The sequence below is a fragment of the Danio rerio genome, chromosome 17 (genome assembly GCF_052040795.2).
Source record: "Danio rerio strain M-AB ecotype USA chromosome 17, GRCz13ab, whole genome shotgun sequence".
NCBI lineage: Eukaryota > Metazoa > Chordata > Actinopteri > Cypriniformes > Danionidae > Danio > Danio rerio.
In genome coordinates this window covers 3,840,001-3,867,900 of record NC_141037.1, presented here as the reverse complement: position 1 = coordinate 3,867,900, position 27,900 = coordinate 3,840,001, and the positions used below count along the sequence as shown (strand labels likewise).

At 37.7% G+C, this 27,900-nt stretch overlaps 2 protein-coding genes across 4 annotated transcripts in view; one reads left to right on the top strand and one right to left on the bottom strand.

Annotated features, from left to right (window-relative positions):
- zgc:136872 overlaps positions 1-27,900 on the bottom strand; it is a 413,995-nt gene that overhangs the window by 340,165 nt on the left and 45,930 nt on the right. The window lies entirely within an intron of this gene.
- Positions 26,277-27,356, top strand: bdkrb1 (bradykinin receptor B1). Its single transcript, NM_183073.2, has one exon. The coding sequence runs from the start codon at positions 26,277-26,279 to the stop codon at positions 27,354-27,356; it is 1,080 nt and encodes a 359-aa protein (NP_898896.2).

The window sequence follows — 27,900 nt, the reverse complement described above, 5'->3', positions numbered from 1 at the left end:
TACTTACATTTCTTCATCACAACCTAGACTGAACAAAACAACGCTTTAAATACATGTTTACAGCCATAAACTTGGTATTGCACTTTTGGTTTCCCATTTATCCTGCTTATAAGGAATGACAGTTTAAGTTTTTTTTTGTCTAATCTTAAAAGACCCTGCTTGTTTATTCCTTCTAATTTAATTTATTAAAATGGGAGATTTTTCCGTTTATTTTTATAAAGACTTCTATAGTTCTATTAAAATGGTTCTTTCAAAAGTTTGTTGAAATAAAACCTTTGTTCAGTCAGAAAACGTGTTCTTATTCTTTTCAGGGTCTTTGCTATGAGAATTACTATTTAATACCGTATACCGCGAAACCGTCAAACCGTGGTATTGTTTTAGACGATTATCATACCGTAAAAAATTCATACCGTTACAACCCTAACTGTGACAAAGTGAAAATATAGGCTAGTGTCATTTCGAAATGACAGAAAAACACAAACCGTGGTAAAAACAACACACAAAATAAAACCCAAACGGCTTGCGATTAGAATGAACAGCAAATCAGCAGCAGAGGATCAATAACAGACTTTTATTGCTCATTTTTGAAAATTGCACGACTTGCATAAGTTTCATGCTAATAATACGGTTTGCTCTATAATGTAGCGAAGTATTGCATGTGTGTGTGTGTGTGTGTGTGTGTGTGTGTGTGTGTGTGTGTGTGTGTGTGTTAAAGAGCCACTGAGCTAACAGCTGACAGGCCGGAACGCACACACACACTGTATTTCTGACGGCAGACACGTGAACTAGAAGAATGTTTTTCTCGTATTTCTGACGCGCTTGACCCACATGTGACAGATTATAACGGCTTTAACAGACACATTTCTAAGTTGTGTGTCACAAAAACACTCTGTTATCCATTAAAAACGTTATTGAAACCCATTTTCTGAGCGCAAATTACCAGTTGTAAACGCTGTAAACCGAAGTTTTTAGCATTCTACCGGAAGACGCTGGTCGCTATGGCGCCCTCCATGCAGCAGCCATGAAAAAGGTCTATATGTGAGGGGACTTGTTAATAACTCATGAAAAAATAAAGTTACGTTTAAAACCAAACACAACTTTGTTTTTCTTGTGAAATTCCCAAGGTGCATCCATATAAATGGCCCACCCTGTATAACAGTGGTTTGTTCTGTAGACAATCCAAAACTAATATAGCTTAAGGGGGCTAATAAAATTGACCTTATAATAGTTTTTAAAAAATTAGGAACTGCTTTTACTCTAGCAGTATATAAAACAAATAAGCCTTTCTCTAGAAGAAAAAATGTTATAGGAAATACTGTGAAAAATCCCTGAATCTGTTCAACATCATTTGGGAGAAAAAAATTCAAACGAGGGCAAATCATTTTGACTTTATCTGTATATGGTAAAAGCATACTTTTCAAAGTTGTAAATAGAGAAAGCTAAATGTTAAACACCAAAATACAGTTTCAGCCTTCTACAGAAAGTTTGTTTCACATTTAAAATTGATAATATCAATATACAGTTGCAAATGTTGAAGTAATCCCTAATTAAGGCTGGGCAATGATTAATCGCATTCAAAAGAAAAGTTTGTTTTTACATAATGTACATTATTTATGAATCCAGGGTTAAAAACAAATTATATACCCGTAGAAAATATTTGTATTATATACATTTATTATATATCTAAATATAAATAACCATTCTCAAATATATGCATGCACATACACATGTATATTATAAATACAAACTTTCATTTTAGATGCGATTAATCTCGAGTAATTATTGGCCAGCGCTAATCCTAATTTGAAGATGTTGTGAAATATTGTCTGTTTTAAAACATTTAATATGTACAAAACAATTCAAATGTATGATATCTGGTAAAACATCAGTACTGTATGCAGTTGTATATAGTTATGCTTCATTTTATACTTCATTTTTTATGTATTTTACACAAGATGCTAAAACCATGTGTGTTAAGTAATTTTTGTAAGTTTTAAAGTGAATGAAAGACTTGACATACTGCCAAATGTAGCAAAATTACACTCAAAACTTGAGCATGTTCAGTTGACTTCCTCTGGACAAATGTATCTGCTGAATGAATGAACGTGCTTAAATGAGGATGAAGAAAGACCACAGTGACCTTACAGTGTATCCGGAAAGTATTTTTAGCACTTTACTTTTTCCACATTTGTTTATGATACAGCCTTACTCCGAAATAAATTTAATTAATTGATTTCCTCAACATTCTACACACAATCCCCCATACTGTATGACAATGTGAAGAGTTTTTGAAAATTGTTGAAAATTCATTACATATAAAAAAGCTGTAAAATCACATGTACATCAGTATTCACAGCCTTTGTTGTGAAGCTCTAAATTGAGCTCAGGTATATTCTGTTTCCACTGATCATTCTTGAGATGTTTCAGCAGCTTCATTGGAGTTCACCTGTGGTTAATTCAGCTGATTGGACATGATTTGTAAAGGCTACACCTGTCTATATAAGGGCCCAGGGTTGACAGTGCATGTCAAAGCACAAACCAAGCATGAAGACAAAGGAATTGTCTGCAGACCTCCGAGACAGGATTGTCTCGAGGCACAAGGCTGGAGAAGCTTACAGAAACATTTCTGCTGCTCTGAACGTTCCAATGAGCACAGCGGCCTCCATCATCCGTAAGTGGAAGATGTTTAACCACCAGGACTCTTCCTAGAGCTGGCCGACCATCTAAGCTGAGTGATCGTGGGGGAATGGCCTTAGTCAGGGAGGTGATCAATAACCCGATGGTCACTCTGTCTGAGCTCCAGCGTTCTTCTGTGGAGAGAGGAGAACCTTACAGAAGGACAACCATCTGTGCAGCAATCCACTAATCAGGCCTGTATGGTAGAGTTGCCAGACGGAAGACACTCCCCGCCTGGAATTTGCCAAAAGGCATCTGAAGGACTATAAGAAACAACATTCTCTGGTCTGATGAGACTCAAATTGAACTCTTTGGAGTGAATGCCAGGCGTTACGTTTAGAGAACAGCAGGCAGCGCTCATCACCAGGCTAATACCATCCCTACAGTGAAGCATGTTGGTGTTGGCATCATGCTGTGGGGATGTGTTTCAGCAGCAGGAACTGAAAAACTAGTCAGGATAGAGGGAAAGATGAATGCAGAAATGTACAGAGACATCCTGAATGAACCTGACCTGCTTCCGAATGCTCTTGACTTCAGACTGAGGCGACGGTTCATCTTCCAGCAGGACAATGACCCAAAGAACACAACCAAAATATCAATGGAGTGGCTCCACAACAACTCGGTGAACGCAAAGAGGAATGGGCAAAAAAATAAAAAAGACAGGTGTGCCAAGCTTGTGGCATCATATTCAAAAAGACTTGAGGCTGTAATCGCTGCCAAAGGTGCATCAACAAAGCATTGAGCAAAGGCTGTGAATACTGATGTACAGGTTTTTTTTTTTATTTAAAATAAATTTGCAATAATTTCTAAAACTTTTTCACATTGTCATTATGGGGATTGTGTGTAGAATGTTGAGGAAATCAATCAATTTAATCCATTTTGGAATAAGTCTGTAACATAAAAAAGTGTGGAAAAAGTAAAGCACTATCAATACTTTCCGGATGCGCTGTAAAGACCTTAACGAATAATTCTGTTTGTTTTGGGTAAAGCGTCCAAATGCACATACTTTTTTACTACTCTATCTAATTTACAACATATGGTTAATACAACATTTTCTCAGGCACAAAGTGAAATGATCATTTTTCTTGCTTGGCACATATGTTTACTGTGTATATGGGGTAAGACACATTGAAGAACTGTGCATTTTTCATTTTAAGCTATGAAATGCATTAAAAAAAATCTAAAATCACTGTGTTTTTTCAGTACTTTTTGTATGCTGGTGTTAAAAATCATTACCCTGAAATTAATGGAAGAATAATAGTAAATTACTGTCAAACTGATTACACTTAAAATCTTACGTACAAAAACGTACATGCCATTTTATATTTCGAGATGTTAAAAATCTAAAATGGCTTTGTGGTGGGGATGTCAAAAACATCTTCACCCCAACTTTGGTACCTCCAAGTATTAAAATTTAAGAAAGAAAAAAATGTCCATTTGCCACTAACATTGGAGTTTTGTCCAGTGAATTCTTGAATACTGCTGATTGACCACTGTGTTTAAATGCTCAACATCAAATTACTCAACATCAAATTACTGTGGCTTGTTTTTCTCACTGAGGTCATTGGCTAAGTAGAAGAATCAATCCCGATGATTCTGATCCAATCAAATAGCACATAAAAAAAACAGCATAAAGGCCAACCTGGAGACATTCTTATCAAATGCAGCAAACATGACAGTGTGGAAGCATTAAAAGTAGAGGTGTGAACATAAACTGGTCTCACAGTTTGGTTACGATTATCATGCCATCGATTCGGTTCAATTCGATATCTCTGTGCATCACAGTGCATTGACGATGCTTTCCATATTGTTATATTTTGGGGGGAGGCTATAACAAGCTGTCTGTGTAAACACACAGACAAACAGCACCACACTGTCTCTCATTCACACACATACATAAACATAGACACCACCAAACACACAGACACACGCACACACACACTTAAGCCCTCTCAATATGCGTTAAGCCGGGAGAGCTCGCGCTGAGCAGAGCACAAAAAGAAAAAGAAAGAAAAAAAAAAAAAAAGGGGGCACTTTTCCGACGGTCCCTTACTGAGAGCTCCGCTCCACGCAAGCTCTCTCGGCTAAACGCATATTGCGAGGGCTTAAAGGGAGCAGTGGCTGTATTATCGAGCGAAAAAGATAAGAAAAAAGGCAGCTGTGAAACATAACCAGCTTTGTCTTTTTGTAGGAAACACACTTTAGATCTTTTTAGGGTAAGAGGTTTTTGAGTTATTGCCGTCTATCACTGAATGTGTGTCAGAAATATCGAAAACAAAACCAACTTAACTGCGCTTATTTCTGGCACCCCCCTGGATATACAGCGCCCTTATCATTTGCCTAAACTGCCTATGCCACGGGCCGGCCCTGAGTTGGCTCCTGAGTGTTGTAAATACCAGCGGTCACCTCCCTCGTGACAGAGCACATAGGAGATAAATGATGTCAGTACATAATAACCGGTTATGATTATTACTGAACTGATACCGAATTGTCCACGTCTGCATCGCGGTGCACCGAAAAAAAAATTAATTTTGACACCCCTAATTAAAAGTGTCAAAAAGACGCAAAATCATCACTGAGACTGTTTAGATGGATGAGAAGGTGAAGATGTCTACTGTATGATGACTGAAATCACCAAATGGCCTTAAACCACTGGTTACCAAACTTGTTCCTGGAGGGCCGGTGTCCTGCAGATTTCATCTCCAACCCTAATCAAACACACCTGAACAAGCTAATCAAACTCTTACTAGGTATACTTAAATCATCCAGGCAGGTGTGTTGAGGCAAATTAGAGATAAACCCTGCAGGGACACCGGCCCTCCAGGACCGAGATTGGTGACCCCTGCCTTAAACAATCACTAAATGCACTACAGAACGTTACGTTTTCAAACACATGCACAGACTGAACGCATTCTCTCAGTGCAGTATGAGCTTTGCTTGTGGCGCCACCTGCTGTACACTCAGGATTTACAGACATTTCACTCCGCATGTAATAGGTGAATATTATTAATGTAGCGTCTTCTTACATTTTTAATTTATAGTCCATGAATAGTAAATAATTTAACGCACACTTAGAAGCACCATTAACATAAAACAGCACTCGTGTACATTTTAATCAGCAGGGTATAAGGTGAAATGATTTTCACGCATTTTTATACAACCAGTTTCAATTCTGTGAAGCTACTCAATTGATTTAAAATTAATACGATAAACTTTTTTAATTCCTTGTTTATATTGTTGTGATTACTTTTATGAGTTTTGCATTCTTTATGTAAAGCACTTTGAATTAGCATTGTGTATGAAATGTTCTACAGCATAAATAAACTTGCATTGCAGTGTCATGCATTGGATTAAATGACAGAGAAAATGGACTTAAGATCATTTGTCAGTGCAGCTAAACGTCAAGTACAAAAAGTTTACATATTAAGCAATTTGGCTTAAAGAATGAGTGCTTATGAAAATACTAATGTCACAATATTAATCACAGGCAAAGGAGAAAGAACTGACTGAGGATCAGGCAGAGCAGGGTCAGTCAGACTCAGATGTACAGTGTCAGGTAAGGCTCTTGTGCTTTTATTGAAGGGATAATGACAATTCTTTTGGAGGGTGAACAATTTTTTAAAATGTTTTTGAAGTTGTGGCTGTTCAGCAGATAAACTTCACAGGCTCACTGATTTACAATATGATCAGTGTAATGTAAAGTCAGTTATTATGAGTATGGAAAATGTCTTTTCCTGCATTTATTCTGCTTCAGGAGTCAGACTATTGACTGTAAACAACACAACAAACAATGCAATAAATAGTTTTAAAGAAAAATTTCCTTTCATTGAACCTGAGAAAAACTTTGAAAATTATCATAATGACGTAGTCTCCATGCTATAATAATAATGATGATGAAACCAAACATTTCTTTATTAGTACAACTCGGCTGTATTATTTGTGTCCCCTTCAAAACATGTATTATTTGTGTCCCCTTCAAAAAAATGCTTAAAAGAAATTTTATATTTATTGTCCCCCCTTACTGATAAATCAGATTTAAGCCCATGCTTCTGGGGTGACACGGTGGCTCAGTGGTTAGCACTGTCGCTGCACAGCAATAAGGTCGCTGGTTCGAGTCCCGTCTGGGCCAGTTGTCATTTCTGTGTGGAGTTTGCATGTTCTCCCTGTATTGGTGTGGGTTTCCTCAGAGTGCTCGGTTTTCCCTCACAGTCCAAACACATGCGCTACAGGGGAACTGATGAACTAAATTGTCCGTAGTGTATGAGTGTGAATGAGTGTGTGTGGCCGTTTCATAGTGGCTTGTAGCTGGAAGGGTGTTCCCTATGTAAAACATATGCGGGATAAGTTGTCAGTTCATTTCACTGTGGCGATCCATGATGAATAAAGGAACCAAGCCGAAAAGAAAACAAATAAATGAATGTTTTATTTTGTGTGTGAATGACCCCTGAAAGCAGTTATAACACCATGCCACTTTTTGCCTGTCCAATGCATGTTGAAATCGGACAGACAGTTGATGTTTGCAAACTGTCTGTTTCCAGGGTAAGAAAATGAGTAGTTGGTCAAATTAAGGAAAGCGCGCCAGACTTTCCAGTAATGACTCTTTAACCCGCTCCTCTTTGTCTATGAATAACCCTCTCTGTAATGATGTTTTTCCAGTGATGCCTCGATGGGCAGACGTGTTTTTCAGAAGACTGTGGTTTGTAACAGAGCAGTGGGCGGCTGTACTACAATCTGTCAGCATTCCCTCAAAAAAAAAAGCATATATTTTTTCTTAAATGAGTGGTATAAATTCATCATAGCTTTTTAAACAAAACCTCCACCCTTAAAAATAAAATCTGCACTGCCAGCTCTGGAAAGCATTTGTACAGTAAGTAAAATTTGCCCCATGGAACTTTTCAGGGGTATTTTTTTACCATAATAATGAGCTTATTTCTCTAAACATAAAACATGTAAAAAGCATCAACTGAATTTAAAATATTATACAGATATATATTTAAAATTTATGGAATATTTAAACTTTCGTGACTTGCACATACATGTGTACACACACACACACACACACACACACACAAACACACACACATATTAGGGGTGTAATGATCCATGATCAACTTTTCCTGCGTCATTCAAATTGCATGTATGAAAACATTTTGATGACGGAAGAAGTTGTGGAGGCACCTAAATGCTTTCTTAGTAGGGATGTAACGGTATTGTAAATACCGTCATACCGCAATATTAATTTTTTTCGATATTACCGAAGTCGCATGACTCGGTAAAACTATAGGTCTTCTGAGAAAATTTGCTCAGGCGAATGAAGCGAACGGGAGGTAGCGGAAACTACAATTCCCATCAGCCCATGCTTGTCCATCATCCCTTGCGGTCTGTTGTCGCTACAGATCCAGTAATGCGGAAATGGAGTGTGCTGCTAGAAGCGGGGATGAAAAAGAGCTGGAAAACTCTAAAGCAGGTGTTGTCGCCGCGCGCGTACTGAATAGCGGTGTTGTCGCGCAAGTTCTTATCAGCTGTGTTGTCGCGCGCATACTGAATAGCAGTGTTGTCAGCACACTGTTCAGATTGATGCAGACATGAGACCTCTATCTCACTCATGGTTTGTCCTCTCAAGTGGGGGAAAGACAATGCACAACGTTACCCACTGCTGTCAACCTGGGCCAAGTCATATCTCTCTTGTCCCAGAAACCTCAGTCCCAAAGGAGAGGGTTTTTTTCTGTTGCAGGGGACATTGTAAATACCCAGAGATCCCAGCTTTTACCAGATTATATTTATATGATAATTTTCCTTTAAACCCATCTCTATCTAAGTGAGTGAGTGATTAAATGTTGAATGTGATGAGTTTTCAACAATACTAAATTGAAACTTAATTTTTTTACATGGTTTAATAATTTTTTGTTATTAAAATTGAAGTTCCTGTTTCAAAGCTTACAGATAGATGACTAATTTGTAAGATATTGACACTTTTGGCACTTTTTTGGAGTATTTTCATAAGTTTTGTTTTTTCCTGTAAATGATTCAATAAATACCGTACCGTGACATTCATACTGAGGTATTACCGTACCGTGAAATTCTGATACCGTTACATCCCTATTTCTTAGGTTATTAAAAGTGTTTTCTGTCACTGTTTGTTCAGCCTGCATTAATGCATTCAGTGTATTGACCTTATTCTTCAATGTGGCAGTGTGCTCATTTTTGCGATTGTCTAAGGACCTACTCACACTATGCTTTCTGAACCGTGCCCAGGCCCGTTTCCCAGCTCGTTTGAGAATGGCCGGCCCTGGCCCGGTAGGAAGAGGTGTGCCAGAGCGCGGTTCACTTGGGCTTTGGCGCGGTACGCTTGTGTGTGAGTGCAAAACGCGCCAAAGCCCGAAACTGAATGCAAAATGCGAGTTTTAAGGCACCGTTTCATATGGATTAATTAATCAATCTTACTGTAAAGTGAACGCAAACTGTCGCAGTTTATTAACCACTTAATAAACAACAAACTCTGCTGCTATTTGGGGATATCCGCCTGGATTTTGCCTACCCAAATTTAAAAGCTTCCTAAATCCACATGCAGAGGTGTAAATGCAAAAATTTTGTATAATTTTAAAGAAAACCCTTTGAATTTTTATAAAACACTATTGAAAGTGTTTGAAATATCTGTATATGTCGTCTGTGTTATAATAAACACCTAAAAAAAGAGGCGCTTTTTGTATTGTTTTTTATAAACTCAAATTTGAAAGTGTATCTTTTAGGTTCTGTGTGGTCTAGCGTGCTGTAATTAATTTTGGTGGCTCCATGTCTGTAATCATAGGAAAAAAGAAAAATGTCTCCACCATAATCTATGCAGAAGTTATTGTATTCCAACTGATGAGAGGTGCTGTACAAGCCACAGGGAGCGATCATTGTTTTCATATATTTCACTATTCTTTTGTTTGATCAAACATAATTCACTGTGTTTGGACCACGTCAGACATATAAAAGGATTACTTATGCACATCACCTCAAAAACAGAGGAGAATGACCCTGAAGCACACAGCATAAGGTAAGAGATGACAGCTGTCTGTGCTATCTGGGGCTGCTTATTGATCATAAATGTATTGTTTTCACTTCTGCACCATGGAAACACCGCGATTCATTCGACAACTGTTTGATATGTGAATATAATTCAGTAAAAAGAATGCTAGAACCGTATGAGCACCGGCAAGAGCTTTCATTTGAGTTATAACTTGTACATGTGTCATATAAAAAAATATGAAAATGAACCAATGTAAAATACCCAGCTCGGGTATCCAAAATACTGTGTATTTAAGTGTAAATAACTTTTATACAGTAGAATAAAAAACAAAGTGATGCATATGTGCATAAAATATAGATTCTACACTTTTAAACGAAACCACTTACGGGGGTCTGGTGCAATGCTAGCCCTTTAAATCTGAAAGCGAAAGTCGATGACATCACGGACCCGGGTCGGCAGAGTTTAAGTGGTTAAAGACGCAAACCCCTCACTGCATGACAACTGTGCACCTTAAGCAAACCTCCTAATTCCTGCAGCACGAGACCTTTATGATTGTTTATGAGCGTCAAATGTGGCTGATCTGTTCGGCGAAATATCTGACTGCGTGTCACCGCATATCAAACGACTAAAGTGATAAAACTCAAAAAATCTCCACTGTGCTGAGCGAGAGTGCTTACTGAACAGCAAAGCATCGATGACGTAATCGTGCCCAGGCCTGAATGTAATGTGAGTGCGGGCCGTCGGGGTAGACGGGAGGGGGGGACAAGCATGCTTTGGCCCGGTTCAAAACAACTGTATATAGTGCGAGTACGCCCTAAGGGTGCTTTCACATCTGTAGTTTGCTTGATACACTGTAGCATTTTCTGCCATATTTGGGTCCTTTTCACACCACCAAAATGCAATCATGTGACAAAATACACATCACTCATTGGCCAGATGTTGCTGAACATATTTCCTAAACTGCTTTTCGATTGGTCAGAATTCACGTGCAGGAAAATGCATATGAACTCCCGCAAGTAAACAAACCGGCAGACACAAAATATGGCTTTTGACTATGGAGCTACGACTGCACTGGCTGATTGTATCCCTGCTCATAATATACTATATAGTTTATATGCATCACTTTAGAGCACAGGTGTCAAACTCAGCTCCAAAAGGGCCGCAGCTCTGCACAGTTTGGTTCCAACCCTAATTAAACACACCTGATCAAACTAATTGAGTCCTTCAGGCTTGTTTGAAACCTACAGGTAAGTGTGTTGGAGCAGGGTTGGAACTAAACTGTGCAGGGCTTCGGCACTCCAGGGATTGAGTTTGACACCCCTGCTTTAGACAAACTATACATTTCGAGAATGACAGCTGGAAAACAATGTTTTAATCCATCGCAAAGGGCGAAGGTGCATCGCTAGTAATTTCAGGAGGAGGCGTGAATTAATTTAGCTAAACTGCAACATCGTCTTTTATGAAATATTACGGTCCCACTTTATATTAAGTGGCCTTAACTAATATGCACTTACACAAGAATAGTTTGTTACAATGTACTTATCGTGTAAATACATGTATTTACTGTGTACTTATGCTTGAAAAAATACCTGAACGTAACTACACCTGTATTTAACTTCTGTAATTACATTTGTAAATACACTGCTGACCGTCCCTTACACCGTAACCCACCCTTAAACCTACCCATACCACCAAACCTGTTCATAACCCAACCCCTATCCCAACTTAAGAGCACCACAAGTGTTCTCAAATACATTATAAACACAGTAAGTACATTGTCTTTATTTTTGATACAAGTACATAGTAGTTAAGGACACTTAATATAAAGTGGGACCAAAATTACCAAAGATCCATCAGGTTATGTGTTTTCCCTCTATGTCTCTCTGTTTAAAATTTTTGGTAAAGTGTTGTCATCAAATTTTTTTTCTCCACATCCCATAATGCATCAGCCTACTGCCGCTGGATTAGTCCCAAAAGGCGCAGTACTTTTTGTGGTGGGGTCTGTTTTAGTTCGGATCATGTTCTCACCACAAACAAACCGCTCCGGGGCTTATTTGAAAGCGTAACGAGACCACCTCTTCAATCACCAATATAAGCAGGCCGTTGCGCTCTAATTTCCGTTACAGCTATCAGCTTTGTGATCCCAACACTGCTTGCAAGCAATGTCCCTTTAAGAGTTAACATGCTCTTCACACTAAGTTATGGTGTATTACGATAGAAATCTACTGTGACGGTAGCACACGCTATCAACAACAGCACATCTCTACTGGTTTATTTATTTCACGTCAAGCGATCTTAACATTGTTTTGTATACACTGCTAAACAACGCAAGTCAACGAATGGCGGCGTATCGCACATTGTGCGAGCTTCATAGAAAACAGTTACAATTCGGTCACGGCATATCGTGGTGCATCCAGTGCAATACCCAATTCAACACCAGCGCTTCTCACAATGCCTAATAAAGGTTTAACATTAGATAAAGTATTAGCCGTGATAATGCCACAGAAACTACTAATACCTTTAAAATGTAGGGGTATTAGATAATATACAGTACATGACTAATCTGATAGCTACAGGCAGTGTTCACATTGAGGGGGACTGGAGGGTCCCAGACCCTTATTTGCATTAAGGTGCAAATAATAATAAAGTCAAAAACAATAATTTCCCTGTGCTTTACATTAATTTTCAATGCATTCTTTGCTGTGCTGCTGCAAGAAAAAGATGCTCTCCAATATTTGCCTGTTTTATATTGTAATAAACTAATCCAAATAATTTTTTTTTGTCTTTTTCTGGAAGATAATATACAGAGAATAAACAGTTGCAAAAGCACTTTTCTTAAAGCACCTCAATACAGCTACATCCGACCACCTCACTTTAAAAAGTAAGAGAAAGGAACACAGAGTAATATTTGTGCTCCAAGTTTCAATTAATTTCTGAACACATGCAATATGCTTGCTGATCACAGTTGACTCACATCGACCTCTGGTGGCAGATCTGCAGCATCGCATGTGTGTGTTATAGCAGAGGAGTTTGAGGTCCAGGGAGACATGAAAAAAGTGAAAACAATATTAAAACTAATAAATCATTGAATTAATGTAAAAGCAACAAGTTTAAATAAATATTTTAAAAATGAACACATTTATATTAACAAAACAAGTAGATTAAAATAATCTAATAATTCTAATTACAAAAAGCAAAATAAGATATTAAGATAAAAGTACAAATGTGTTAAATAAAAATAATATTAAAATATGTTAGTGTAAATAAATGTTAATAAATGATGAATGTATAACAATAACAATATAAATTTCAACTTCCTGCTGTGCACTACATCTAACGTAAAAAAATTGGTACCTGATTTTGCAAATAATCATGAATTAATGTTTTTAGTAGCACAATAGTTTATGAATGTTTTTACTAATTATTGTTAAAATCATCGATAATGTTAAAATCATTAATCACAAAATTAAAATCCTTAATAAATAAAGTGTATTTTTTTTTACTCGTGAACACACACAAATATACGATTTTAAACCGTCAATGTATCACCTTTAATGAAACATAAAAATACATGAAAGTTTTTTTTTTTATCTAAATTAAAATCTTTAAAAAAGGGAAACAATTCTTAACCAAATCTATCTAAGATAAAACACGCACTTAAAAAATATTCATGTTTTTTCTTCTGTCACTCCTGAAATTACATTTTGACCGAAAATGCATGGCATAAATATGAGGGGAAAAGCTAAGAATGGAGCAATCTGGCTTTGGTAAAAATGTGAATCATCTCTTTGTTTTTAAGGTATAAAGCTTCTCCACCATAACAAGAGACTGCCAAGAACAAAAAATATTAATAATTAATATAATGCACTGTGATCAAAACTATTTCTAGTCACAAAATTAATAGATATTAGAATAAATTTAGCCAATATGACGACTGGAAGTGTAATAAATATAGCAGATGATAAATAAAATGCCACACTGCTTATGCAGTCGAAATCATATTTATTTGCCCTCCTGTGTTGTTCTTTTTCTAATATTTCCTAAATGATGTTGAACAGATTCAGGAATTTTTCACAACATTTCCTATAATATTTTTTCCTCTAGAGAAAGTCTTATTTGTTTTATTTCGGCTAGAATAAAAGCAGTTTTTAATTTTTTTTTAAAACCATTTTAGGGCCAATATTATCAGCCCCCTTAAGAAATATTTGTTTTGGATTGTCTCTTGAACAAAACACTGCTATATAGGGGTGTAATGATACACTCAGCTCACGATACAATGTGTATCACGATATAATGTTCAGGATTCGATATGTATCACGATATTTGGAATAAAAATTGAAAATTAAACTGAAATGCAAATTTTATTAAAAAAAATTAATTACCAAGTAAAACAATTTTTTATGTATTTCTTTTGTTTCAACTTGTTAAACTGAACCTTCTTTAAGAAAATAAATTAAACAGGCCTGTCTCTGGAAAATAAAACAATTTAAAAACTTCTTATAAAATATTATTGAAATGATTCAATTCAATTGAATTTAACAGTAAGAGCTTAAGGCTTTGCTTGGTCACTGGCGTTTTTGTGTGTGCAATCTACATTTCCAGGTAATCAGCAGTTCTATAAGATAATCCTGAACTGATGTGTATCTGTCTGAGAGGTTTTTATGGATGGCTGTCTTCATGTTGGGCATGATGAGTGACAGGGTGGCCGTCTTTTCATTACACAGGACAGTCGTGGCTCTTTTCAGCAGTTTAGGCAGGTTTACTATTTCTTCGGCGTCGCTGAGGTCGGCGCTATCAAGTGTATCATGTTGACGTGCATTTTTGTGTACCTCTGTACTCAAAAGAGTTCATGCTCGTCGTAATCATAACTCTAAAATGCGATATGGTTGTTTAAATAATGTGCACGCTTTCGGTTTCATTTCCACTGCTAAATGCTGTTCATACTTCCCACGCGGCTCCTGAACGATCACTCTGTTCCACAAACTGAATGTTGTTTACTGTTTTATTACCTGTTCGTCACAACCTGCAGGTTCTGTTCACTGAAGCAGACGCGCGCGCGTCTATCTAGTCCGCCCTCTGTAGTAGCAGCTCACGGTCAGCTCACGTCATGTGTGATTTTGCGGCCGCCAATACATCATTATATGAAGACAGAATGATATTTTAGGGTGAATTGTACCTTATAAATACAGTATGTGACTCTTTCAACACCATTAGGAGGTATCCATGTCGCTGTGCAAAGTATGTAAATCACTGTGAAGACTTTAAAACTTCGGCTATGTTTGACCCAGTATGCGTGTCAAAAAGCGGACGAGTCTAAAGCAATGACTGTACAACCGAAATGTTGCCAGACGTCTGATTTAGAGAGGATGGACCATCCTCTATTTCAGCTCCACTCATCTTGGTCTGCTAACATTACTGCTGCTGCAATCTGAACTCTCGTGTGACAGCAGGTGGAACGTAGCTCACGTGCAAACAGCTCAACTAATAAGAGAAAACGCACGTCATATCGTAATAAAATTGGCATAACGCCACGATGCATAGTGTGACATTTTTGCATCGCAATAAATAAATCGTACAACAATAAATCAATACACCCCTACTGCTATACAATGACTTGCCTAATTACCCTAGCTTTACCCTAATTAACCTAGTTGTAACCAGGGAATGTGACACTGACAACAGAGGTGCGGATCCACATGCAGGTTTAATAGCAAGGTCAGGTAAGCAGTGGTCAAACAGATGTATGCAGGCAATCCATAAATGTAGTAAAAGTAACAGGCAAGAGGTCAGAAGGTAGGCAGCAGACAGAGATAAACAGATTAATAAGGCAAGGGTCAAACAAGGGAAAACAACACAAAGTAAACGCGTTGTAATTAGGGTTGGGAAATGTCGACCAATTTGGCATTGTATGATGTCTAATATGAAACATCGTGATGGACGATGGCATCGTCGTCAAAGTCGGAGGTGAATTAATTATGAATATTTAATTCATAACAAATTAATTATTTGTAGCCTACCGTTTTAACTAACTGCCCCACATGGTCTTTGTTTTACCCACAAACAAATCATACAGTAAATGAATAAAGGTAAGTTACACACATAATTACCTCTTGTCAATCACTTTTTTTTCCGCGGGACACGTGAATAGGCAGAGTGATCTGTGTCGTTATAATAGCGTCGACAAACTTGGTTGGTAAAAAAGGTGCATAACCAAAAGGAACCAGCCAACAGTATCTGAGTTGTTTGCTAAAATTACTAAGTGTGAAAGTGAAATATTTAAGCAGTCTACTGACCCGCTGTCTGCCTGGACTCGCTGTCTCGAGCGCATGACAGTGTGTGTGCGTCACGTGATGTGCGTTTTCAGCATAGACTGTAAAATATATGGACGTAGTATCCGTGACGTGACCCATAGGTTTCTAAAGAGCGCAAAAGAAGCCACAAGTAGGCGCGGCCAACTGTCGCCATTTTGTTTGCGTGTCATCACACCCACGGCGGGATACCAAACAAGGGCAAAGAGCTGAGAGTGAGCGGAGCTTCAGACTCCTGCTGGCATTTAGCTTAGACCTGGTTCAGACACACTTTACTTTGGGAGAACGCTTAATACTTTATCACCTGCGACTCGTTTGTGTTCTGACAACTTTAGCTTGGCTGTACTATATCAATAAAGTGTTTAGTCTTTTAAAAACACTGCTGTAATACATTGAGCCACTAAACATTGTTCTTATGACGTTTTTCAACAGGAGGAAAACACAAATTACTTCCAAACACTTCAGATACAGTCTGTGTTAGTTAATGTAAGACTATTGATGAAATCCAGCATAACACTTTATGACAACGCTTCAGATGACTGATCTAGAGCCTACAGCTAATCAATTCGTCAGATTCTGGAGTGCATTACAGCTCTAAATATAAATATAAATATAAATGATAAATGATCTTAAATAAACAAATACATGTATAGAGATGGTGTATAAGTATATAACTTTACTCACATGGGGAACGGAGGCCACGTGAATGGTTTGTGAGCACAATTAAGTGCACTCAGCATGCCATGCCATCCAATAATTGTAGGAAACAAGTCCAAAAGGCAGTTGACTGTGTAAAGCCACATAAAACAACACAGAAATACGATAAATATGCCGAGTTCAGTGGCTAATCTGCAGGATTCAGCTGAGGTGACGTGACGGCGACCAGCAGGACCTAGCTGTCACTCAAGTGGCCACTCCCTTAATTATGCAAACTTAATATAACTTAATATGAAGGAAACTGATGAGTTATAAAAAAATTCACCCCCTCACAGTTGTCATGAAGGGTAATATTAGCTGTATGAACCAAAATCTTTTTTTGTACCAGGCTGTAAACACCCTTTTTTCTGCTGTAAAGTTGGCCATTCTAACAGTGGGCTCAATTGAAATTTGTTCTGTTTTGGAGCCAGGAGCGGCCAGGACTAGCGGAATTTCGGATGAATTGCAGTTTTAGTTACTTCCGTATTGGCTTCCTGAGGGAGAGCGGGAGGTTGCCGCTTGGTTTTCAGCTGTAGTGTGGAAGGAGGGCTGCTCAGAAATGGTAAACGCCAATGTGGATGTGGATCGTTTTAATTCTAAAATGCAGTTAAAAACGAAGACCTATTAGTTTAAACCGGGCCGGAGTGTGTATTTTTCGCGAGCGGATTTGCAACAGGGGCAGAGGCGGGCCGGCTCAGCATCGTGGTGTTTGTCGGCCATCGGCGATGGAGGGTGGCATCGTCTATCGGCCCAACCCTACTTGTAATGTCACTAGATGTAAACAAGACTCGGCAACCGGAGTGAGTGTATGTGCTGATTAAAAAGTCTGTGTAATCAGTAGGGGTGTCACGATGTCCTTTTTTAATCGAAATCGATCAAAATTTATGCTCAATTTCGATTATCGAATCAAAAAATAGAATCGTCAATGCTGCCACGCCCCCATGTCACGTCAGCTTGGCCTGCCAAGCGGGAAAAAACAGGCTTGTTGAAGAGCTTGTTAAACTGCAGAAGCAGGAGACCCGTCGACAGAACTTAAACCCTCTCCTCTTTCAATAAAGTCGCCGGTGTGGAAGTATTTTGTATTTCCAGTGAGTTATGTTGACAACGTTCGTGTTGTCGACCAAAAAAAAACACAGTTTTGCAAGCTCTGCTTTGTACGTATTACATACGATTCATCTGATAGACAACACCGGCATCGCGATCCTCCGTCCTCCCCCGTTGCTAATCCGCTCGCGAAAAGTACACACTCAGGCCCTGTTTACACTGTCTTTGTTTTTGAATGGCAGTTTAGAACGACAACGATTTGACATCCACAGTGGCGTGTAGCATTTCTGAGCAGCCCTCCTTCCTCACTACCTCTGAAAATGCACATCACGTGACCACACAGACACAGACGCACACACAGCCATGCGCTCGAGACAGCAGGTCCAGGCAGTCAGAGGACTGCTTCAATCTTTCACTCACTTGTACTTTGTCATTTTAGTGAACACCTCGGATACTGTTGGCTGGTTGCTGCTGGTTGTGCGTCGTTTTTACCGACGCCATTATAACGACAGAGATCACTGCCTATTCACGAGTCCCGCAGATAAAGTGATTGACACGTGGTAATTATGTGTGTATCTTGCCTTTATTCATTTACTGTATGATTTGTTTATGGGTAAAACAAAGACCATGCAGGTCAGGTAGTTTAAACGGTAGGCTACAAATAATTAATTGGTCATTAATTAAATAATTATTCATAATCGAAAATCAAATCGAATCGTGCCTTTAGAATCGAAAATGTAATCGAATTGAGGATTTGGAGGATCGTGACACCCTTAGTAATCAGTCCTTGACAATCCTCCAGTGGCGTTTGTGCAATCAGTCAGGATGCGGAACATGTGTGTGTGAGCGGTGTCATGTTAGGCGTGATCAAAACAATAACAAAAACGGGAACAAAAGATAGCGGATTCAAGTGCAGATTTTAATATATTAAAGTGCAAAAACAGTGAACAAAAATCCGAAATATCAAAGTGCAAAGTAACAAATAAACAACAAAACAAGAAACTAAGACAGATAAACATGAACTAGACTAAAGCAAGATACGAGGCAAGATCAGGAACAACAACTAGGAAAAACAGACTTACTGGGTACAAGAAAGACAAACGACGCGATGACAAACTGTGGTTGAATGACTGAATATATAGTCCTGGTAATCACGGAGAATGGAAACAGCTGTGGTTGTAATCAATGTAAATGACAGACCGGGTGTGTGCATGAAAGAATGCATGGAAATGTAGTCTTTATGGGCGCTGTAGTTTCACTCATTGTCCATTGAACTACAGCGCCCTCAGGTGGTCACTGACAGATGTGACAAGCGGAGTGCATGTATGAAGTTGTAGTCCATGAAATGGCTGTTTTGTAGTCCATTAGTGATAGTGCACCTTTTCCAGCGATCTAAGGAGTAAAGATCGCTGGTGATCGTGACACTAGTTAAGCCTTTAAATGTCACTTTAAGCTGAATACTAGTGTCTAGAAGAATATCAACTCAAATATTATGTATGTCATCATGGCAAAGATAAAAGAAACCAGTTATTAAAACCATTTAGAAATGTGTTGGGGAAAAATCGTCTCTCAGTTAAACAGAAAATGTGGAAGCTAATAATTTAGGACAGCTAATAATTCTGACATCAACCATATAAACTGCCCAATTTGAGTAATATTTAGTATGTGCTATATTAGTATCATGTGACGTATATATATTATACAACATCCAGAGAGTTTTTGGCCCACAAATGTAAAGTTTGCATTACGTTGAAGTCTTAATTCATCTCTCTTCAGTGGGCTGATAGTGTTTGTGTAAACAGATCGTGGAGGAATGTGGTTGCATAGACAGAGCTGCTCTCCGTCTCTCAACAGACACTTCTAAAACCAGAGGACGACTGTGAGGAGAAAGTGAGGAATACCTGATACTTCCAGAAATTTACTCGTGGCGTAAGGCAAGTACACATTATATATGTTTTTGGGTCACACTTTAAAATAAGGTTTCATTAGTTAATGTATTTTCTAACATGAACAATAATTGTGCATCTATTAATCATAGTTCATCAATTATCCACTACTAACATCTAAACTCATGTTTGTTAATGCTGTGAATTAGCAATGAACAACTGTATTTGCTTCAACACAACCAAATACAATAATGTACCGTTCATTGTTTGCTCATGTAAATAAATGCATTAACACTAACTAATACAACCTTATTGTAAAGTGTGACCTTTTTTTTTTTTTTTTGATTTACATTGACTTAATTTTGAAACATGCTTCCATTACATTGTAAATAATCTAACTGTTGCATTAGAGCAGGCACAAAGTTTTCTGTTCTCATTTTAAATATTAGATCTGTTGCATTAACTTTTAAACCAAACTTACTGTGTGTTTTGTTTGGTATTCATTTTGTTTTTGTCTTTTTAAACAAAATTAGTGTTCATTTGACAAATTGGAGAGTTGATTAAAAGTTACTAGTTGAATGAATGAATGAATGAATGAATGAATGAATGAATGAATGAATGAATGAATGAATGAATAAGCTCATTTTAAGTGCTGCTTTCATCCTCATATATAAGCTGCTTTGGCTAAAAGTGTCTGCTAAAAATGAATGTAAAAGGAATGTTAGAATTTTAAGCTAACAATATTTTGGGCATATCCATCAACATTAGGATGTGAAAATAAGGCATATGCCCAACAAAATAAGAGATTAAATTAGTTAACAAATAAATCCCCAAATTAGTAAACATGTTCATTAGGAGCTGTTTTATTGTAAATACACCGGTAAATTGTCAGTATTATGTTTTTTTATTATTATTTACAAAAGAAAATAATTATTATTTTACATATATTTATTTTTATTATTATATTATTATTATTATTATTAATTACAAAAGAAATATAGTATACATTAGCAGCAAATAAATTAGCAAACAGTTCAGCTTATTAAAATGAATAGCTATTATTATGAAACAGAATCAAGCTATCAAATCTCCTTAGCCATTTCTTCGCTGTATAACTTACACATTCTGATTAAAGGGCCATGACACCCCCCTCTTTCGGTTAAAGTCTACTTCAGAATTTTTTCAAAAGATGCATGATTAATGGGCGTGGAGCTCCGCGAGCAAAGGGCAGGAGTGGGCGTGGCCAGCAGGGGAGAACGTGAGCGAACGAAGCTAGCTCACAAAATGAGACAAAACGTGAGGAGACGCTTGAGTTTATAGTTTACAAAGTTAAAATGCAAAGAAATGAACAGTGAACAGTGATGCCCTGCTACATTTGTTATTCGTAATTTCATATACAGACAACAACAATTTATATCATTATAAAGATAAGTGTGTTCATGTAAACACTATAAATGAGGACTCTCCCTCAATCCCCGTATCCAGCAGACTCAGTGCAGCAGGTCTCCTGACCTGTCTATTTTAACCATTAACCCTGCTGGTAATCTGGAGGATTTAGGCAAACACAGCAGCACGGTGATGTGTCTGAATGTGAACGAACTCCTGATAAAAGACAGCGTCCGCCATTCTCTAATTCTCGTGCTGCTCTCCCGACCAAAATGCTAGCAGCACACACAGCTTTGCTGTATGATCGGCCCTGACAAGATCGCGGGGGAAAACATGCAACAAACCCCGTGGATCATGGAAACAAACGCATATGAGCCTTCATGAACGGCTAAATACTGCCGTGGGTCTGTGACGTGTCTCACAGCTCGGGCTTGACTCTGGCAGGTCTCATGAATAATTAAGCAGCCGGCTCTTCTCATAGGATAAGAAAACTCCGCTATGAATAATAATGAGAAACTGATGCGTCATCATTGCACTTGCAGTACTGCGCTACGTCGCCGATTTTGATCCGCCCCAAAAATCATTTTAAACCCGGAAGCTGAAATTTGCTGACAAAAGCTCAAAATTATCCAGTTTTCCCCACAATTAAAGCTGACAGGTGCTAACATTGTCTTAACTGATGCACAACACACACACATCTGTTAATATTTTTTTTAAAAAGTTCTCCGGGGTGTCCTGAACCTTTAAAGAGCAACGAATGAATGATTTATTTAGATTGTTTCGTTTGATTACATTAAATAACAGAGGGTTCACTTTAAAAATGCACACATCTAACAAAATAATGAAGGCATTCAACTGCTTTCCTAACTTTTTATGCTCATTTAGGACAGATTAGTTGTGTTTGAAACAAACAAAAAAAAAAAAAAACGACCAAAATCGACATCTTTATATTATAAATTATGTGTATATGTCTGTTTAAACACACACCCAAAACCCAGAACTTTACTCCACTTCAAATCACGAGTACAGAACCTGTTTGGGAAACAGCGTCTGTTTATCACTATGGAGTGCGTCTGCTGACAGTCACGCACTGCTATTTGAGTTTTGAGGATTGCATATGAAGGGGAGACAGCACCTGTAATGAAAAGGAAAGGGAAGCGCGCCGTTTTCATATTTATTTCGGTCACACTTTACAATAAGGTTCATTAGTTAATGTTAATTAATGCATTTATTAACATGAACAAACAATGAACAATACATTAACTACTGTATTTGTTTATGTTAGTTAGCGTTAGTTAATGAATATACAGTAGTTCATTGTTAGTTTATGTTAACTCATGGTGCATTAACTAATGTTAACAAGAATGGACTTGGATGTTAATAATGCATTAGTAAATGTTCAATTATGATTAATAGATGCTGTACAAGTGTTGTTCGTGATTAGCTCATGTTAGTAAATGCATCAACTAATGAACCTTATTGTAAAGTGTTACCTTTATTTCAAAGTGTTTTCTCGCCTAAACAAAGCGAAAGCACAGAACAGGCTCACATTTAAGAGCAAGGGGCAGCCCCTGGTGGTTCGGCGGTATGGGTTGCAGATGCTCGGCTCTTTCATGTTTATTTGCCACCCTTCAGAGAAACACTGAAAATACGGGAGAAATACAGGAAAATACCTTCACAGGATGATAGAACTGTAAAATTCAGGAGAATCCCAGGAAAAACTGAAGCGTTGACAAGTATGATTTTGGGGGATTTTTATCTACATTATCAGTGTTCAAGTGACCATTAAACAACATCAGAGAATATGCAAGTATATTGCTAAAGATAGTCAACAAATGTCAACATTTGTTGCGCTACACACATTTACATTTATTAATTTAGCAGACACTTTTTTCAGTTAAATTCAGCTTTATTTGTATAGCGCTTTTACAATGTAGATTGTGTCAAAGCAGCCTCACATAAATGGTCATAGTAACTGGAACAGTGTAGTTTAGTTTTTTAGTGTTTAAGTTCAGTTCAGTTCAGTTTAGCTCAGTTCAGTGTGATTTAATCATTACTGAGAGTTCAAACACTGAAGAGCAAATTCATCGATGCGTAGCTCTACTTTTAGCCCAAAACTTTTCACAATTTTTTTTTTTTTAATTTGATTAACTTTTTTTAAACGACTTAATATGTGCTAACTTAAAATATCTTAGGTTTTAAAAATATTATTCAATGGTTTGGAAATCATTGCATAAAAAGTATTATAATGGTTTGTTACAGTGTATTCTCACCATTTTACATTTATTTATTTAAACTTTTTTTTTAATACACTCAGGGCTGTACATTAACTTTTTTGATCACCAGCCACTGTGGCTGGTAGATCTCCAACATTACTAAACACTCGCCATTTTCACTAGCCACACTTTCCTTGTTGGGAAAATATCTTTTATATGCATAAATTTGACTTTGACATGCTAAAATTATTAGATTTAGACGTCGTTTAGACGTTATGTCCACATGCCTTCTCATTCATTTCACTTCTTGTTTGCATTGTGTATGAGCTTGCTCAGTGTGCATGAGCAAATGGGTTGTCGCAATGCAACCAGTTTTTATTTCATGACTTTTCAGGGCTCAAAATTCAGGATTTACCAAATTTATCTCTGACCTCACCAAATAAGTATTTCTTAGCCACAATTCTTAACGTGTCAAAACAAGGAAAATATAGCTGTATAGGTGCACTTTTTAATTCCACAAAACCTTTTTTTTTTTTAAAAAACATTACATTTAAAAAAGAATTATTCATGTATTTAAAATATGCAAAATCTGTCCTGGCTAAAAGTCCCAGACCACCATTTAACTACACATAAACAGGGAGTAATCTCCCATTAAAGCAACGTTATTGTAAAAAATTATTATTACACCATATTAACAAAAATAACTGAGCAAAAGAAAGCAGGTGAAACAAACCTTGAAATGAAAGGATGATCACGCGCACACAGTTAATATACGCCTGTTGATAATCTGTTTAAAGAATAATTGAAAAGAAAGCAGTGACTCTTGCTGCTTACAAATAATGTTTGTTTTTTAATTGTGAGCTCTTGAAAGCAGCAGGACTGTGGGCGCACGATCATCGCTCTTCGTCCAGTCTATTTCAAAGGGAACCGATCACACCAGTTGCGCTTCCTCTAGGCACAGTTGCTTTGCGCAAGTAAACGGGAGTGCGCATGCTTTTTAACAGTCTCGTGCATCACATCAAGTGATCATGTTTTCGTTCTGCATTTACCAGATTTTTTACTGTTTTGCTCGCGTGAACAGTGTTTTTTGTCAGTCGTGCTGCTTTTCCAATCTAAGATCACATTTGCACGAATATTAGGCCATGCTTATTGTCAAACCCTGTTTTTAGCATAACTAAAATTACAAAATGATTTCCAACCAGCCAAAGTGGCTAGTAAAGATGTCTGTCTAACCCGCCAGAGCTTGAATCTACTCGCATTTAGCGGGTGTTAATGTAAAGCCCTGGATACACTTGATTGCACTTTTGACTCTACTAAAGCATAAAATACTATACCATGTTTCTGAAATATCTGCAAATATATTAAGTGAACATTCTTGTTTATCTGAAAATCAATGCTGAAGTCTGATATTCTGCTTCGAAAATGTCCGTCACATGCCAGAACGGCTGTCTTTCTTTTAGTTCTTTTAACCTGCCCAATTCCAGTTTAGCCAATAATATTTCAGCACCCGGGTTGCCTTGGTGGAAAACCATGCATTTCATTCATTCAGTTATGAAGGCTCTCAAAGCATGTGCGTCCGTGACCAAAAAGGCGACCACCAGTGGACAGTAGCAGACTCCAAAATGAGACGCAGATTCAGAGTTCCACATGAGGTGTTTATTAATTAGCAAATAATATCAATATTACGAACGTAAACATTAGGTGAGCAGGTTACATTGTAACCCCGTGTCCTAATAACAAGCTACGTGACAAGATTTGCAGTGATAAGCAATTAGGCTTTTTGCACCAGACAAAACACGACAGAAATTTAAATAGAGCCATTCAGAAGCACAGAATAGGGCACTTACTCATGAAATATTAAGGTTTATAATCTAATTAACACATATTATACCACTTCACCATTATTAAATGTACATGCTGAATCACTGATATGTGTTGGCTTGGGGTCAATTTCAAATGGTTTATTTTGTTTTCCAGATCTGCGGCTGCTTTCAGTAGTATGGCAATAAATGGCATACAAATTCACATTATTAGCATTTAACACTGAATAAAGCACATGAGGTGTACCTGAGGTGGTTGTTGTTTACCTGTGAGAAACAGAAGCCATTTCTAAAGTATAAATTTCAGCTGTTGGTTAGGACAAAACTCCTTTTAGTATGGAAACTGTGGGCTGCGTCCGAAACTGCATACTTCCATACTATATAGTACGCCAAAATCAGTATGCGAGCCGAGTAGTAAGTCCGAATTCATATAATTCGAAAATCAGTAGGCGAGAAGTACCCGGATGTCTTACTACTTCCGGCGAGATTCTGAAGTGCGCAGCCCATGCCCGCTGCGCTAATGCCCCGTGAGAGAATTCATGAATGGAAGTGAGGCGACGCAACTGACGCAGGTAGGTCATGTGACCATGACAAAATGGCGGATGTAGTACGTCCGAATTCCATTCATACTTTTCACATTCATACTGTATAGAGCGTACTTTTCTAACGGCCGAGTAGTACGTTTAAATTCAAATGCAGTACCTACTGAGTAGTAGTCAATTTCGGACGCAGCCTATGTCTGCTATCGCATGCCATTGCTTTTAGTTAGAAAACAGTTCAAATAAGTCTTTAGGCTCTTTAGTCAGGCACACTCATGTCAATCTGGCAACCTATGTTTGTGTGGACTTGTCAGAGTAGGAGTCGAGTGAAATGCGTTTTAAGACAGGCGTGCAATACCAAATTCAACCACTGGGTGTCAAACTTGCACTTTAAATATACCTTGGGGACTTTAAACATTATTAATTGGTTTGGAAATCACAGCAAAAAAACATTAGAATGATTTTTACAGCGTCTTCTGATTTTTCACTATTGATTATTTTTTACTTTGATTCATCTTTAATATGTTGACTGCTGCACTAACTTAAATCATCTTAGAAACTTTAAATATTATTAATTGGTTTGGAAATCATTGCAAATAACTATTATAGTGATTATTTACAATACAGTCTAATAACAAAAGTTCACTTGAGCATATTAAAACGATTAAATATTTCCAATATTCCCTTTTTAGGATGCAACCAGAAGAGTTTACATCATCTGTGACGCTTCATCCTCCAAACGCATCGGTCACTCCAGCGTATCTGGATTTCTTCAACTCAACAGAATGGCGACTAGTGTTTTCCATTATCCCACCATACATATTCATCGTCTGCTTGATGGGAATTCTGGGAAATTCCTTCGTATTGCTGGTATTCCTGCTCCAGAGAGGCCGATGGTCCGTCCCAGAGATCTACCTGGGAAATCTGGCACTAGCTGACCTTATTTTACTAGTCTGCTTGCCTTTTTGGGCCATGAATATCCTTAATTACTTCATGTGGCTGTATGGGGAATTCATGTGCAAGGTGGTCAACATGTCCATCATGGTCAACATGTACACGAGTATTTACATGCTAGTCATGGTGAACGTAGACCGATACCTAGCGCTCGTATTGACCATGAGAGCCCGATGGCTTCGGCGTAAACGCTATGCTAAGCTAATCTGCGTAATCCTCTGGTTGTTTGGACTGGGGATGGGCGCTCCTACTGCTGCCATGAGAAAACTGATTGACATTCCGGCTCACCAATCCGTCGAATGCATGTTGAATTATCCTAATGGGAATTGGAGAATCGCGCATCTACTGCAGCTCAACATTGTTGGATTTGCTCTGCCGTTTTTAGTCATTACGTTCTGCTGTTTTAATATCGTACGGGCTTTAAAGCGTAGACGAGACAGCGGTTATTGGGAAGACGGAAATGACCGGAAGGCTACAATCCTAGTGTGTGCCGTCACTTTTCTTTTCTTCTTCTGCTGGGGTCCGTTTCATTTCTTAACCTTCCTCGACTTGCTTTGTGATCTCAAGGTTTTGGATGAGAAGGAGTGGGCTCATTTTCTGAATATCGGAAACCAGTTTTCTGTATATTTGGCGTTCTCGAATAGCTGCTTGAACCCGGTGCTGTATGTTTGCTCAGGAAACTATTTCAGGAGGAAAGTCAGCAGCATCTATAAGAGGAGAAAACAGTCCTCAGATGCGACGACTCTACAGAGGACTGCTTTAACCTCTACGACAACCACCAATCAAATCAAGCCTGTGGTTCTGAACGAAAAAGACTAGAGCTGGATTTTTGTAATGCAGGAATGATGATAATATGGGCATGTTTACACTTGGTCACTTCATGCTTTTTTATACTTCAGATAACTATCTGATTTCTTAAAATGGTCGCGTGTATATATATATATATATATATATATATATATATATATATATATATATATATGACAACATGAATTTATCTCCGGATATGATAACGGATAGAATAGCATCTTCAAACCCAGTGTTAAATGCAAATTTAACTTGGTAATGTCAGCGAAAGTGTCAGATACACCAAAACAATTTTTTTATGTCGAATAGATACACCACATTATATTAAATTATTATTATTTACATAAATTTAAGCGAATTCTAATTCAAAATATTTCATATGCAGGCTATAAAACATTGGTAAAAGTACACAAGGCGGCTCCGAACACCTCCAGAAACATCTATTTTTGTCATACAGATACGTGCGAGAATTGAAATTAATTTGTGTATAACATACTCTACCAAAAACATAACAACTTGTCTTTGAAAATGAACAAAATTTTGTATTTTTGTGTTT

Excerpts from the sequence above, each read along its gene's own strand:
- bdkrb1 (NM_183073.2), top strand. The coding sequence starts at position 26,277 with ATGCAACCAGAAGAGTTTACATCATCTGTGACGCTTCATCCTCCAAAC.